We start from the raw sequence: 17,513 nt of genomic DNA on the forward strand, positions 1-17,513 counted from the left end.
GTTTAAACCAAGAAAGACTTAACATCGATTTTCCAGCATTTTTTCCATAGTAGGAAAGTAGCAAGGCTCAATTATTTGACAGTTAGGATCAGTCCATGTGGACCTTAATTCTGAAGCTGATCCTGAAAATCTGGGCTTTCACTATAAGAAGTAATTATGCCAAAGGAAGAGTTTTTGCCATTACCTAGATATATTGGAAAAGAAGCCAATGAGTTCTTTCCTGTGGAGGGAGGGAAAGCTAATCTACAGTAATATAATATATTGAGAAAATGTTAGTTGAAGAAGACAGTTTTAATTATGAACCCAACCAAGCTTGTGGTCTTTAAATCTGGAACATCTCAGAGTCCTGGCTATTATCTTTGTCAGCTGCCCAGAGTTACATTAGTGAGTTGAGTGGCCATAAGGTTGAAATCAATAAATAAGATGGTGTACCCTGGATATTTTGGGATGGGGCAATCTGGCATGTAGATGAGCCCTAACCAATCACTTAGTGTATGGAATACTCAGTACAAAGTTGGGTATTGAGTATATTGTATTAGGTTCCTTGCAGACAGGAGCAACTCTATTAAAAATAGAAAAGGAAGATTTCTAAGTTTATAGATAAATTTACAAAAGCTTTTTCGTAAAAGACAACCAAACTGTTCTAATTCTTTGCAGAGTGTTGCAATCCTGCCAAAAAAAAAAGTATCAAAGATACAGGAGAGCACACTTTAAAATTAGTTCCTGATGTACTCTCACATTTTCCTGGCAAAAGTATGGAAGCAATTAGACATTACCATTTTTCAGATTTTTTTTCAACTTTCCATTCACCTTGCAAGTTTCCAATCCAAGTATTAATCAGGCCCGACTCTGCTTAGCTTCTAAGCCCAACCAAGCATTGCCACTAGCTAAAATGCCCTCTGGGAAGAAGCTGACGTTGATTAAACAAATGTCAAGAGCAGTTGAGGTGATTCCAATGAATCTTGACCCAGGAAGCACCCACGCATGATTTACCATTGATGCTGTCCAAAGGTCAAATTATGTTCATCTCTTTCCTCTTTTGTTTTTTGAAAACCTATTTTGCTTTTCTGGGGCAGTTTGAAGTTCCATTTTGATTTTTGCTGTGTTAATATAGTCAGGTATTTTAAATGTTTTTAATTGCCTTTGAATATCATTGTATAAACTTCAGCTGATCAGAAATATAAATTCTTACAAACAAGCAAACTTTTGTATATGTGATTTTAACAGTTATACTGACAGCACTACCTTGCTGTGTGAGTCAGCTTGGTGCAGTGATTAAGGCACCTGGCTGGAAACCAGGAGACAGTGAGTTCTAGTCCCACCTGAAGTCCAAAGCCAGCTGGATGACCTTGGGCCAGCTCTAGGAAGGAGGCAATGGCAAACTACTTCCAAAAAATTGGTCTGTCGTCACATCATTTCTGGTCTTCCGCCTACATTTGATAAACACCAGTTTGCATACAGAAGAAATAGATATACAGAGGATGCTATAGCCATCACTCTTCACACTGCTCTGACTCATCTAGCACCAAGGAGGGGCTATATGAGGATGCTTTTTGTAGATTTTAGTTCTGCATTTTACACAATTCTTCCATATAGACTAGTGTCTAAACTCCTGGACCTTGGCCTTTCTTATTCAATCTGTTTTTGGATTAGGGATTTCCTGTCTGGCCACTCACAGAGGGTCAGATTAGGTAATCATATATCTTCAGCCCTTATTCTTAACACTGATAGACCACAGGGTTGTGTGTTGAGTCCCTTACTCTATACTCTTTATGTGCATGACTGTATTCCCACTCATGCTAGTAATACTATTACTAAATTTGCAAATGATACAGCAGTAGTGGGACTCATTTCTAGGGGGGAATGAGTCTGCCTCCCAAGACGAGGTGGATCGGTTGCTTTCGTGGTGTGGACACAATAACTTGGTCCTCAACACCAATAAGACCAAGGAACTTATAGTGGACTATAGAAGGAACAGATCAGACACCCAGCCCTTGCTTATCAATGGAGACCAAGTGGAGCAAGTGGTCAGTTTTAAGTTTCTGGGTGTTACCATAAAAGAGGAGCTGACTTGGGGTGCTCACATTGCAGCCCTGGTCAAAAGGGCCCAGCAGAGATTATACTACCTGAGACTTCTCAGAAAACAACAACTGAATGAAAAACTGCTGGTGACCTTCTACCACTGTACCACAGAGAGTATCTTAACTTACTGCACCTCTGTATGATTTGCTAATTGCACAGTGGCAGATAGGAAAGCACTCCAGAGAGTTAATGTCATTGCCCAGAAGATTGTTGGTTGCCCTCTCCCCTGTTTTGAAGAGTTTTATAGCTCCTTAAGAAAGTTCAAAACATTCTCAAGGATCCATCTCATCCTGCGCACCCTTTTTTTAAACTATTACCACCTGGCAGATGGTACAGAATAATAAAAACAAGGACAAATATGCTGAAAAACAGCTTCTATCCCAGGGCAGTAGCTATGTTGAATTCTACTGTATAGTTCAATGTTTGTGGGGTGTTGGGGGTTTTCGGTTCAATGTGTGCAGTGTGAAGGATGTGTGTTTGTTTATTGTCATGGTCATGATGTGCACTGAAGATGGTGTTCGATTTCGTTGTACGAGGTGCAATGACCATAAAGTAAACTAAACTAAAAACTTGCCAAGGAAACAGTAGGGACTAATCCAGGCAGTTGTCAGGAATCAAAAGGCAACAAAGCAAATTTTTACTATCTTCTAACCAGCAACCCTTGGTCGCATGTTTTTGTAGCCTTGTTCAATGTCTTTACATTTTGCAAAAATTTTGAATACTGACAAACATTTCATAGCACCCCTGTAATTCAGCAAAAGTCCATCAAAGTCTAATTTCAGATCAAGGTCAAATAGTCCGTCCTTGTAATAACTCTCAAGTAGAGTAAAATCAGTCAAAGGCACATTACTTACAGCACTTTTAAAACACATTTAAGTCACAGTTTATTTGGCGCTTGGAGAATGATATAGTGATGGCTTCTCTTTTTTTAAAAGGGGAGGGGGAGGGAGAGATAAACACATTCGTTTTCTGCAAAACTCGATGATATGTGTGCCTTAATGCAATGCAATCTATCAAGCTTCCTAAAAGATTATCCAAAGCCTGCATTGATTTTTCATATTATTGATTATTCATATGTTTCATTGCTCATCTATTTCCTTTCTGAGATCAGAAGAAAGTATGGAAGAAGCTTCAGTTTTGTTTCTAAAAGAAAGTGGGGGGGGGGGAAGAGGAGGAGGAAAGATTGCCAAAGCAACCCAGCAGTCAACATTGCCACCCACTTATTTGCTACTAACTTAATCAAAGCTTAACTTCAAAGCAGCCCATAGCTGCATTAAAGAGGAAATTGCTCTTCAAAGCAGGCTTGGACTACTGAGCTGGAATGAAGCCAAAAACTAAGGCTTCTCCTGCTTTTTATTGCCTCCTTCCCCCCCTTTTTTTTTTTTTGGTGAGAGTAGACCGCCTGTGAAAAGCAGGGAACGGCTCTCTCAGAAAGGCAATTCCTGGAGAGAAAAAACAATGAGCTAAACGTGGAAAAGGACTGAGCACCGTTACAAATGGAATCTGCACAGTGTCTAATAATAAACAGCTTATCACCACAGCATGCAGCAATTTTACTTTCAATCCTTGGGGTTTGTGATACAGTAGAAGTCCACTGATCACATAAATCCTTGATGTCCAATATCTGTTGAATATTCAGCATCTAACGGGTGGTGTTAGTTTTCACTTCTGATACTACTGATAACTGTTAACATTTGAGGTAAATTTATAGGTGTGGATCAATGATGATCAATCCATCAATTTGGAGCATTACTACTCTATATTATGAACCTTGGCAGCTGTGTTATCTTTTTTTAAGAAAATATATGATGACAAAATACAGTGCAAGCATAAGTCTGGTGACTCAGAAATAAGTCTGAATTAAATTGAGGCTCAGTATATATATTGAGAGCCAAGATACTCTCAATCTTACACGGGAAAAGACCCGAACACGCCAAAACCTGTATGTGTGTATGTGTATGTGTATATGTATATGTATACGTATATACACTCACTACCCATGTGAGTTAAAGTGTCTGGAGTGAGAAGGAGTGCGGGCTGACAGAGGGGGTGGGGGAATCTACTCCAGCCTTGGAGAAATTTAAAGGAGCTGCTTCCAAAATGCTTGTCTGTTAAGTGCTGTGTGTGTGTGTGTGTGTGTGTGTGTGTGTGTGTGTGTATGAGAGAGAGAGAGAGAAGAAGGGAGAGAAAGAAAGAAAGAAAAATTAGGAGAGAGAGAGAGAGATAAAACTCTGTGCTGTTATTTTTAATTGTTCCATTATTTATCATGTGTTAATATTTTACACTGTCCCTACACCTAGATTGATTTTTCTGCCTTTCTTTTGCCCAGGGCTACCACATATTTTTCAGGGTTTACATGCATTCAATGTCAATAGTCCAGAGCATAAAATACACATTGTTTAACAAGAGTTGAAAAGGGACCTCGGAGGTCTTCTAGTCCGACCCCCAGCTCAGGCAAGAAAACTGAGGATGCCAAACTCTGAGTAGAAATCCTGGGAAAGGTGTCAGAATAATACTTAGAAGGGACCTTGGGGTGAACCCTATACCATTTCAGAGAAATGGCTGTCCAGTCTTTTCTTAAAAACTTCCAGTGATTGAGCACCCAGAACTTCTGGAGACAGGCAGTTCCACTGGTTAATTGTTCTCACTGTCAGAAAGTTTCTCCTTAGTTTTAGGTTGCTTCTCTCTGTTCAGTTTCCATCCATTGCTTCTTTGAAAATACATTGGTTTGCAAGCCTGTTGCCTATCACACTCTTGAGTAAAGCATGTGAGCCATTTCCTCCTTTCAGTGGTCCATGAAAGTACATCTATAGTATGCAGATAATAAAGTCAAAAAAGGTGAACAACATTTTTACAGAACTATCGATAAGTTGAGGCTGGATGACAAGGAATGGCTGGGAGGGAAGGGGCCAGGTGAGACACCCCTTGATATGAGTGACATTGAGTTGGCCATGCCCACCCAGTCACATGACCACCAAGCCATGCCCACCCAGTCACATGACCACCAAGCATGCCCACCCAGTCACATGACCACAAAGCCACACCCACTAAATAAGCCACACCCACAGAACCCATAGTAAAAAAAATTGAATTCCACCACTGGACAGCACAATGTAATTTTTACTGAAATCACATGTAATGAACCCCTAGAATGGCTGGGTCTTTCATGCTATAGAATTTTTACACACACACACACACACACACACACACACACACACGAAAATAGTATGCAATTTGTTTCTCCTAACAGTGTCCCTTGAACATTCTGTTTTCTCTTTCCCTTCTTCATTTTGCAATTAACCATGTTAAAATCTTGCTTGCCAGGACAAGTAAAGGAACACAAGGGTGATATGGTACCTGCAACCCCAGGTTGCATTCTGACCTCAAACATAAGCTTAGATTTGCTTCTCTTTTTGATATACCACCTGTACCACTCAGTGAACAGAGATTCATAAATTACATGTACATAGTAAGCTAAACATAAATGTCGTTTTCAAACCACAGTGGCTAAGCTAAAACCCAACTATCATAATATATCCAGGTCATCACACTAAGCCCCAATGAGCTTTGTTTTTGCTTCACGTGTTTTTATATCCCCCTTTTATTATTTTTTACAAATAACTCAAGGTGGCAAGCATATCTTCCTCCTCCTATTTTCCCCACAATAAAAACCTTGTAACGTGAGTTGGGCTGAGAGAGTGTGACTGGTCCAAGGTCACTCAGTTGGCTTTCATGACTAAGGCAGGACTGGAACTCACAATCAGTAAACCCAATTCATGTGGTTTGTTAATCAATTTAGTGCATTATGAGACCATAACTATATTCTGTACTCCACATAATGATTTACACACCTAATTGTGCCAAGAAATTGGAGCCATGCAGACATAAACATTCGTTCTTCATGCAGATCAATCCCATGTGGAGCGATGGATTGACCTCAATCCTTAAACCTAGAAGATATTGGACGACACTGGGAGATGCCAGATCAACTGTTCAGTCCATAGGTACTGACCTGTCCATTGGGAAATGGGCTTCTTCCCCTTTCCGGAACTCTGTGCTATTCTCCAGCCTGGCTAGCACTTCCATCCTCTTCACCATTGTCTCCAGCATATCACTCATTTTCCTCAGCACTCCTCTGGACTCCAGAGTCCCCATCACTGCAGTCATACAGGAAAGCAAGAGAAAGAGAAAGGAACAGAAGAACATTCTATGGTGGTGCTCAAGAAGCAGCAGAGATACATTCAGACAGATGGAAAGGGCAAACATTAATTCTTGTGAATGGGGAAAAGGCGGGAAGGAGTTGCTGACAAGATTTTGATCTGACACACATTACTACATGGTACTATGCTCTGTTCTTGGATTAGCTTCTTCTCAGCAAAAACAACACAATAACCTTGGTGGCCCCCTAAAAGCAAATATAACATTTTGTGATGGGCCTGGGTGACTCGGTCCTGATTGAGATCAAAGTGCTGATTCAATAGGCAAAGAAGTCATGAATACAGCTGAGTTTGCAATCTCAGATTCATAGATTCAGTATAGATATAGAATATAGAAATAGAATTCTGTATTGGCCAAGTGTGATTGGACACACAAGGAATTTGTCTTGGTGTAAATACTCTCAGTATACATAAAAGAAAAGATACATTCGTCAAGAGTCAAGAATCATCAGGTACAACACTTAATAATAGTTATAGGGTACAATAAGCAATCAAATCATACTAAGAAACAGTCAATATAAATCATAAAGTTACAAGCGACAAAGTTATAGTCATACAGTCACAAGTGGGAGGGGATGGGCAATAAGGAGTGATGAGAAGATTAACAGTAATAGTAGTGCAGACTTTGTAAATAGTTGAACAGTGTTGAGGGAATTATTTGTTTAGCAGAGTGATGGCTTTCGGGGGAAAAACTGTTCTTGTATCTAGTTGTTCTGGTGTGCAGTGCAATATAGCATCGTTCTGAGAGAAGGAATTGAGACAGTTTATGTCCTGGATATGAGGGATCTGTATTCATAGAAAAACTGAGTTGAGCTTCTCTATTAGTCTCCAATAAGAAGTTTCAGAGCGTTTGAAACACCTTCATTTTCTAATCCTGCCAATTTTCAGCTTAGTGGCTATATATTTTTCCAAATATTATCCCTGCATAACTTTTAAGGCAGAGAATGCCAAGTAAGAAAAAGACAACATAGCAGTTTCCAGATTATCTGGGACAGAGCCTTAAAAAAAACAACCCAATGAGGTATATGCTCAAACAAACAAGCTTTAAAAGTGGCTTTAAAAGTAAGTTCTATTTTTTTTTTGTCTTGCTTATCTATCCTGCCACGTTTGGTATACTAACACTCGAAGAACCATCAATGACTTGCTCATGTGAGATGATGCAGCTTTGCTGCCTCTGATCCTTCAGATTTTGGAGGTGTCAGGAAGGTAGGTACCTGAAGCTCCCCTCCCCAGTGGCAGGACTGGATGGTGTCAGCGCTGTGGCAAACTGTGAACACTTTGTTAGTTACGAGCAGTAGAGACAGCAGAAGCAGGTTGGCACAACAAAATGCAACAACCTTCACAGAAACAGCCCACTGAGAAAGTTGTATTTGTAGCTTGCAGTCCTCTACTTTAAAATAAAGAGAGTGTGCTTTTCAGTACTATAAGTAGTCCTCAATTTACAACAGCTCATTTAGTGAGCGTTCAAGGTTACAATGGCACTGAAAAAAGTGACTTATGACCAGCTATCACATTATGACCATTGCAGCATTCCCATGGTCACATGAGCAACATTCAGATGCTCGTGCAACTGGTTCATACTTATGACCGTTGTGTGTCCCAGTGTCACCTTTTGTGACCTTCTGACAAGCGAAGTCAATGGGGAAGCCAGATTCACTTAACAACCGTGGTACTAATTAACAACTGCAGTGATTCACTTAACAACTGTGGCAAGAAAGAAAGGTCATAAAATGGGGCAAAACTCACTTTAACAAATGTCTCATTTGGCAATAGAAATGTTGGACTTAATTGTGGTCATAAGTTGAGGACTACCTATTCTTGTGCTACTCTATTCATTTGTGGTCCAGAGATTTAAACCTCTGCCTCAATCCTGGGAATGTTAAAAGTAGAACCTGATTAATAAGTACATACAAGAAGTCCTTCTTGTTTCCATATTCAAAGTGCTGAGAATTGAACTGATTCCCAGTTGGTTTGGCAGGACCAGCAGAGAAGTATAAATAAATAAATAAATAAAACTCTAGTCCTTAAAGTTTGTAGTTGGCTACATTTAAAATGGTGAGAGCTGAAGAAAGAGAGTATTAGGTATAGTTCTGAGGAATCCAATCAATATACATGGTGAAATGGAAGGTGGGACACAAATATTTATGTGTTAAGAATTTGTCTTTGATCTATCACACGATTCTTATTTTTGATGTAATAGTCTAACATGGCCACCCAACCAAAGTTGTATCAATAATTTGGCATTTCCAGGATTTGTGCTGTAACCTTAGGCTTGTTACTCAATAAATATTTCCACAGCTATGGGAATTACTTCTTGCAAACACGTTCAGAGAACATTACAAACAGCATTAACTTTCATTACTTAATACATTTATCCATAGATTTCTTTATCATGTTGGCTTAGAAACCAAGCCTATGTTTTTTTTTTATTGTTTCTTTCATGATAATGCCAGAAAGACCTTGAGATGAAAGTAAAGGACAGAGAACAAATTCGTTCTGTATAATATTTATATGTACAGCCCCTACAAAGCTAAGTTACTCATCAAATTTATTGCTGTCATTTCATTCTTCTCTACTTCTTTAAAACAAATTTTCATTTACAAAGCAGCGGGAGGTGAGAGGACAAGAGAAACAATTGGGGACCTACAGACACACTGTAATGTAATGCATATTTTCCCTAGCATTCAAACATAGACCTGCCATCAAACAGTAAAATGCAGTGTGCCCCAATGTTCCAATGTAGAATACCATATCTGGGAGGCAAAATTTCTACTCTACTGCTGCCATCTAGGGGCTGTCTGGATTTTGCCAATCAAAGTGTAAGATTCCTAATATTTACTTTATTGATATTTTTACTTCTGTTACTTGGTTAGATTTATATCCATCCTTTTCTCCAAGAGCTCAAAACATTTTACAAGGTATCTCCCTTCATTATATTCCTACACAGCAATCCTATGAAGTAGGCTGGGCTGAAGGAAAGTGACAGCGCCATAGACACTGAAAAGGTTTCTGTTCATAATGGAACCTACGTCTCCTTGATCCTAGTTCAACCAATCATCCCCCATACCATACTAGCTCTTTTAAGACATATTTTGGGAATCAAGATTCAGGTCCACAATGGTTATCATTTAAATTTCAGGTTATTAATTGCATGACCTTTGTGAGGAGTTTTAATTCTTAGCAAAATTTGTATTATAATAGGCAAAGCATAAATAGACCAATTTTCTTGTGCAGAGATTGGCTAAGAAAAATAATACTATAGCTATATGGAGTTCTATATATCTACAATGAAGCTGTTAAGACATTTAAAAAATGTCAGAAGTATGGCCATCTGAGCTAGGGATGTTAAAATCTACTTTGCATTTTCATGCAAATTTCCCCAGTATCTACTTCTGAAATTGTCCAAAACGTCCACCCCTAAAAAAAACAAAAAACCTTACAGTATCCTATTATGGAAAAATACATTAAAGATATACCACATTGGAGAAAATTGCTTGCAAGAGTGCATACATTAGGTGAAATGCATTTAAAAATGAATATTATTAGGAGAAAGTGCATACTGAATGCATATATTTTTGCAGATTTTTTTTTATATTACAAAGAAAAGAGCTGACCCAATCCCCTATGATAGAAAAATGAAATGTACAGGCGAACAAAATGTATGAAGTTATTCAGTTAAATCTTCCTGAATAATTTAAAATGTCTTTCTCTCCAACTAAACTCAATACACCAAGGATAACAACTTTGTTATTGTTTACATGCTTATTTCCCACCCACCCCCAAATGAGAGCCGAGATAATTAAGAATCCCTGATGCTGTTGGGACTGCCAAATTCTTAACTAGTTCTGTTCCAATGTTTTTAAGAACAACCTGACATGTAGAAATTAAGCAATTGGATTTTTTCCCATTACTTCATATCCATATTCACATCAGCCATTTAATTTCTGGAGAATTTAAAAAAACAAAGACATCAGAAGGTGGCTCAAAACTCCATCAAAACTTTACAATAGCAGCAGTGCAACATATTTGATTAAGTACTAGCCTGCCTTCAATGTGAGTGATCTGTCCAATAATAGGAGATGCCTTTTCCTTGTTTTAGTGAAGAATTTCCAGTTGGCTTTAAAAACTCATTTATTTATTTTTAAAAAAAGAGAGACTTATTTTTCTTGGCAACATATCTTTCAGTTGGGAAGGGAAGTTCTGCCACAAATGGTAACCTTGTGAACATCAACAAGCTTCCTTCTCCATGGGCTCTTTCGTGTGTGAGATGTCAGGCCTCTGTTCTTAAGATTACCCTTGAATTATAATGACCATAAAATTTGTGTTATAGATAGTCCTTTATTAAAAGGCAATCAGAGGACATTCTCCTGTTTGACAGATTGTTTGATCCAGATAAGATAAATTCTCATAAGTTGAATGTGATTTCTAGTGAATTCATGGACACATCTATGTTGTTCCTTGACAGCAATATAAAAATGGTTCATCCAAGCACACTTCCAAGATATTTCCCAATCTGGTTCGTAGCACATGATTTCTCAGTGGTCTCTCATCCCACTACTAAATAGATCAGACCCTGCTGAAGTTTCCAAGAGTAACCAAGATTGATTAAATGAAATATTTAGATAAAGTATCATAAGAATAATATATGGGGTCTTTATCAACAATTGAGGAAAAAGACTAGAATACTCCTTAACTGCTTGTCCCACTTGAATGAAATGATTTTTATTTAGAATAGAATAACATTTTCTAAAATTGTGTCTGTACATTTATTTTTTTATTGATTTATTTTTATTATTATTAAACAAATTTATATAGCCACCCAACTCACATAGGTGATTCTGGCTGATTTACAACATTTAAAAAAATCCACCATGTAATAAAAACTCATTTAAAAAAACAGACCCCACATCCATGGGAGCAATAACACGATCAAATCAGCTATTTAATGGGCTGTGTCTCCATGTGGGGTCCCCAGACCCACTGACGAACCCCAAGCTTTTTGGATGAGAATGGGAGGCAACCATATCTCAGGGGAATGATGTTCCATAAAGAAGGTGCCACCACCAAGAAGGTTCTTTTTTTTTTTTCTTAAATAAGAAAAAAATACAAGCAAGCTGGGGTCTCCAACCTTAGCAACTTTAAGACTTGTGGACTTCAACTCCCAGAATTCCGCAGCCAGCAAAGCTAAGGTTGGAGACCCCTGAGCTAGCATATGCAGTTTGGATACAAAACTGTTCTGACTTCATTTCTTTTCTTCAATGATGTTTATATGATCACCTCACCCCAGATCATCTTGCAATACTTTCACTGAGGTGGCTACATGCTGTGATGTGGTCTATAAATTACTATAAAGCCCTACCCATATACCCACCCATACAGGATAGACAAAATCAATTTCCATCCCAAGACCATGAGAATAAAAAAAGGGGGGGAAGAGGACGGAGCCCAAGAACTTTCCTATGCGCCACAAATATATCCTGCCCTACTTTAAATGATTCCTGGTGAGAAAAGTAGGGAGCTTAAAGACATGTAAGCCTAATACCCAATACTCATTGTAGCAGATAATCATAAATGAGATTTGGTTTGAGCTTGATTTATGCAAATTTACACCATTGTTGCTCAGTCAGCAAACTGTAGTTTTAAAAACTGATTTAGCATAAGATGGGATTGGTTGGCCTGGAATATGATTTTTTTTATTGTTATTATTATTTATTGCTGTATAATCAATAAAAAAGCTTTAAGAAAAAATGAAAGAAATATGACAGAGAAAAAACACAGTGCAATAAATCATTTTACCAGGAACCAGTTAACAATTCTATATATGCTTATCTAACGAGAATATTATTCAAGTACAAGTACATTCTCCTGTTACAATACGGTCGTTTCAGCAGTTCCAAGAAGGTTCCACACCCATTTGCACTATGCGGGTGACCCCAAGGATACAGATAAACCTCCAAGTGGCCTCAATAACTCTCAGAAAGAAGGCTAATGACCAGACAACTGTGAGGAATATAAATCCTTCCTCCACCATTCAGTCAGAACTGAAGAAGCTTCTTGGGTGAGAAGCAAAACATCTTAAAGGAAAAACAAGGCCCAGTTGTCTCTTGAAAAGGCACCTTTGGGACAAGTACATATATAGTCCTAATACACTTATATAACTATTGTATTCTTAAACTACTGTATTTTTTATAAATGAGTCACATATTCCATACAAAGTCTACAACTATAGGCAATACATTTGTAGGTGGCAAGTGCAATCCAATCTTCAGTTCACTGCATGAAAGGGGCCATATATTTATCTTTTCAATGCTGCAATATCAGTTTTATGGCCATAGTAATGGCATAAAGAATCTATTTTCAGAATCCACAGAGAGTCCAGTTCTCAAATTCCATGTAATAGGTATATAATTTAAGAGAATGTTATCTCCTGAACATTTTAGCTTTTCTTGCACCATCTTATTTTTATAATCTCCCCAAATTCAGTAAGCATAGAACATTGTGAAAACAATTAGAATGTACTAAACTCCATTTTGCTTGTATAGAAAAGGGCTGTTAGAAACAACATTCTTTTTGGAGATGTAATAAGGAGTAATACTTCTTTCAGATATATGTTTTACAATGGTCTGGATAAAGGGTAGTTAAAGGGCCAGTTAATAATGCTTCTTCCATTGTTAGGAAGAGGCAGAGGCTGGAAGAAAATGCTTCCTTCATGCCTTCCCTTCAAATCTGATGTGGTCTTGAGTGTGTGAACAAATCAGAAATAGAAGAGAATTGGCAGGACGCAGAGGTGGTATTCAGCAGGTTCTGACCAGTTCTAGAGAACCGGTAGCGGAAATTTTGAGTAGTTTGGAGAACCAGCAAATCCCACCTCTGACTGGAGATTTTACAGTCTCCTTCCCCTGCCATGCCCACCAAGCCATGCCCACAGAATCGGTAGTAAAAAAATTTGAATCCCATCACTGGCAGGACGGCATTTCACATAAATGGTTCCCAGGTCTCTCAGGGGCTTTTTTGTACATTAATTTTTATTTGTATTTTGCCTTAAGCAATGCCTAGTTTTCAAGAGGAAGACTGTTGAATGCAGCACAATTCAATACCAGATAAAATTCAGCTCACTGAATACTTAGACTCTATATGGAACTCCAGAGAAAGGAAAGTAGAAATAGGAGAAAACATAGAGGGACAGATAGAAGAATCAGCAAAATAATACATTCATAATTTAAAAAACAGAAGCACCCTACTTTGAGCCCAGAAAATGTCAAGGTTTCAAGTTCTGGCTTGAAAATGGGGTCAGAAGAAGATAGCTAGTAGTTTTAATGGATATGGTTTATAGACATGTATGAGGAGGTCAGTGGCCTCAATCCATCCCAACAGATCTGTACCCTGTCAGTTTTCATTAGGAAATGTAATGTGCTGGGTTCACAGGTTCCAGGCCAGGTTTTAGCTTATTCATTGCTGATTGTGGGACAGTTCTGTTTGGACTCCAATATGGGTCAGGGAACAACAGTGGAGAACTGAGATCGGAACAGGGCGTGGCCCAGTTGCAGAGAGTATATAATCTATTTTTCTACCTATATACACATCCACAAACATGTAACTATATATTATCAACACGTTTCTCACAAAAACATATTACAACTGTAATTTCTTTCGTGTGACTAGTTAAAATACTGTATTTTAATGGTAAAACATGCATTTTGCATTATTACAAATCAATATGTACACAAAATAAATTCCCTATGTACCCTTTTCTGTTATAAACCAGCTTCAAAACAGAGTACCTATCTTCTTTAACTTCAAAGTTAATCAAAACTGAACTTCGTTCTAGGAAAGACAACCAATCTCCAGTCCTCAGAGGCTTGTGTGGTGACAAGGCCATTGCAGTGTGTGTCTGTGGCTTTAATATATTGTACTTCCAGTTTATATAAACACATTACCAATAGACTTTTACCAAGAGACGTGACTAAGTTGCAACTTTTAGCCTTGCAAAGACCTGCCCCAGGCAATGTCCTTGTTCATACATCATTTGCAAAATCACACATTAACTTCTCATTCCACACTCTCCTTGGCTGGCAGTGATATATGATGCAAAAGGGATGGTATTAAATTATTTGGCTCCCAGGTAGATCCTATGAATGTTATATAAACATACCTCCCACAGATGAAGAGTAGGATTGAGCTAGAGATTTGCAAAATATATTCATTCTTTATAGCAAAATAACTCACTTTGTGAGTTTAAGCATTGCATGAAGGAAATGAAAAAGCAACCAAGGAGAGTTACAACTTGAATAATTTAGTTACAGTATGTTTATCTTGCCTGAACACCAAGATGACAGGTACAGTTGTGCATCTCACAACGATCCTGTAAGGGAGGCTATGCTGACACAGTTACTGACCCAGTGACATTGGCTTGAATAAAAGAATTCTTATCCAAGAATTTGGAAAAATTCTTACTATGTTACTCTTACTATGTTACAGAGCACCTGATTATGACATCGAACATGTAAACAAGCTAAATACATTACTAACATGGGCTGCATCCTGCCCATACCCTTTTATCCTTCTTGGTGAATTCAATCTACCTCATATTGACTGGACCCTAAATGATTGTACAACTGAAATCATACACACAACCTTCTACAATGCTATTACAAATCTGGGACTGGAACAACTAGTAACCAACAACACTAGACTAAACAACTGCCTCAATCTCATCTTCTGCAATAGTTTGAATTTAATTTACGGAATACAAACTAAAGAACCCTTTTCCAGCAGTGACCACAATATGATTGACTTTTGTCTCAACATACGCCCACACAAAAATCACCACAATGATGTAATCCCCAATTGTAACTTCAAAAAGGCAACTATGATCTTATAGACAACGATCTCTCATCCCTTGATTGGCAATCTCTATTCACTGGATGCAATACTGTTGAAGACCATTACAACATATTTTTACTTGAAGTCAAAAGAGTCATCAAACTATATGTACCAACAACAACTCCCAAAACAAAACAAAAAGCAGATTACCCATAACAATAAGGAAACTTCAATCCAAAAAGAGATCACTCTGGCGGAAAAACAAATCTGGTCACGTTGCCAATTTCAAAAGCCGATACAAAAATTTATGCCACCAGATAAAGACCGAATGCATCAATTATCACATTAAACAAGAGGAAAACCTTCTAAGCACCAATTCCACCCGTGCTTTTTACAATTTTGTAAACAACAAACTAAAAGACTCAAGGTCTATCCCACCCTTGATAGGACCTGATGGTAAAGACTGCAATGACGACACCACTAAAGCCAACATCTTTAACACATTCTTCAGCTCAGTATTTGTAAACAGCAATGGATCATGCCCAGTATTTCCTAGCCGTACCACAGATAACAACAATGATCTAATACATATCGATTTTACAGAAGACAATGTTGAAAAAGCACTACGCAATCTAAAACCATCTCTATCTATTGGACCTGATGGAATATGTGCCTACTTCTTTAAAAGCTATCCACTGCCATAGCCAAACCTCTAAGCATAATCTTTGAAAAATCTTTCAGGACCAGTTCCTTGCCTAACCTATGGTCACAAGCCACAGTCATCCCCATCTTCAAAAAGGAGACCCAAGCCTAGTTGAAAATTACAGACCAATCTCCTTATGCTGCGACACCTGTAAAGTCATGGAATCAATTATTAACCAATCCATCATCCTCCACTTAGAGACAAACAACCTACTCTCCAATAAACAATTTGGTTTCAGAAAAAAACTATCCTGTAATCTGCAACTCTTACACTGCAAAAACATATGGACGACACAACTCGACCAGGGCAAAGCAATAGACGCAATCTACATAGACTTCTGTAAAGCCTTTGATTCAGTGGTACACGACAAACTACTCCTAAAAATAAAATCCTATGGTATCTCTGGACAACTGAATAACTGGATAGAAGCATTCCTGGCAAACAGACAACAAATGGTCAAAATTGGGAGCGTCCTATCAAATTCTGTACCTGTCAATAGTGGTGTCCCCCAAGGCAGTGTTCTAGGACCAACTCTCTTCATACTCTACATAAATGACCTCTGTGATCATATCAAGAGCAATTGCGTTCTTTTCGCTGATGATGTAAAGCTGTTCAATACCACAGACAATACTGCTACCCTACAAAAAGATCTTGACTATGTATCAGAATGGTCAAACAAATGGCAACTTCAAATCTCAACAAATAAATGCTCTGTCTTACATATTGGCAAAAAAATCAGAAAATAAAATACAAGCTGAATAGTCAAGATCTTGTTGATGACCCAAGCTCTGTAAAGGACCTTGGAATACTCACCTCTAATGATCTAAGTGCTAGAGCCCACTGCAACTACATAGCCAAAAAGGCATTAAGAGTTGTTAACCTAATCCTACGTAGCTTTTTCTCTGGTAATATCACACTACTAACCAGAGCATACAAAACATTTGCTAGACCAATACTCGAATACAGTTCATCAGTCTGGAACCCACATTACGTATCTGATATTAGCACAATTGAGAAAGTCCAGAAATATTTCACAAGAAGAGTTCTCCACTCCTCTACTCATTGTAGAATACCTTATGCCACCAGACTTGAAATTCTAGAACTAGAAAACCTTGAATTACGCCTGTCTTCGGTCTGATTTAAGCATGGTATATAAAATCATACATTGCAATGTCCTACCTGTCAATGAATACTTCAGCTTCAACCATAACAACACAAGAGCACACGATAGATACAAACTCAAAGTTAACCGCACTAAACTTGATTGCAGGAAATACGACTTCAGCAATAGAGTGGTCAATGTCTGGAATACTCTACCCGACTCTGTAGTTTCTTCCCCAAACCCCAAAAACTTTAACCTTAGACTGTCTACTATTGACCTCACCCCTTTCCTAAGAGGTCTGTAGGGGCGTGCATAAGCGCACCAACGTGCCTACCGTCCCTGTCCTATTGTTTCTCTTATTCTTCTTTTATTTTTCTTATATGTACCCATTTCATGTATTCACAACTATGTATACACTTATACTTATTATCTTGTAAACAATTGGCAAATCAAATAAATAAATAAATAAATAAATAAATAAATAAAGAGTTGGTTCTCCACAGTCCTATTCCAGTCCTGCTTTTCAGAGGCAACCTCCTAAATCTCTGGTCATTAATTGTATTAGTTTGAGAGTGTGGAAGCTGTA

The 17,513-nt window shown here is 38.1% G+C and overlaps 1 protein-coding gene across 2 annotated transcripts in view; it reads right to left on the bottom strand.

Annotated features, from left to right (window-relative positions):
- Positions 1 to 17,513, bottom strand: part of MGAT5B (alpha-1,6-mannosylglycoprotein 6-beta-N-acetylglucosaminyltransferase B) — a 256,643-nt gene that overhangs the window by 143,485 nt on the left and 95,645 nt on the right. For both annotated transcript variants that reach the window (XM_026667540.2, XM_087955715.1), the window contains exon 3: positions 6,095 to 6,239. In XM_026667540.2, the coding sequence (XP_026523325.2) occupies positions 6,095 to 6,239 (145 nt within the window). The remainder of the gene's footprint in view (positions 1 to 6,094; positions 6,240 to 17,513) is intronic.

Source organism: Notechis scutatus, chromosome 2 (assembly GCF_049901735.1).
Source record: "Notechis scutatus isolate UNSWTSFEM ecotype Mainland chromosome 2, rNotScu1.2, whole genome shotgun sequence".
Taxonomy (NCBI): Eukaryota; Metazoa; Chordata; class Lepidosauria; order Squamata; family Elapidae; genus Notechis; species Notechis scutatus.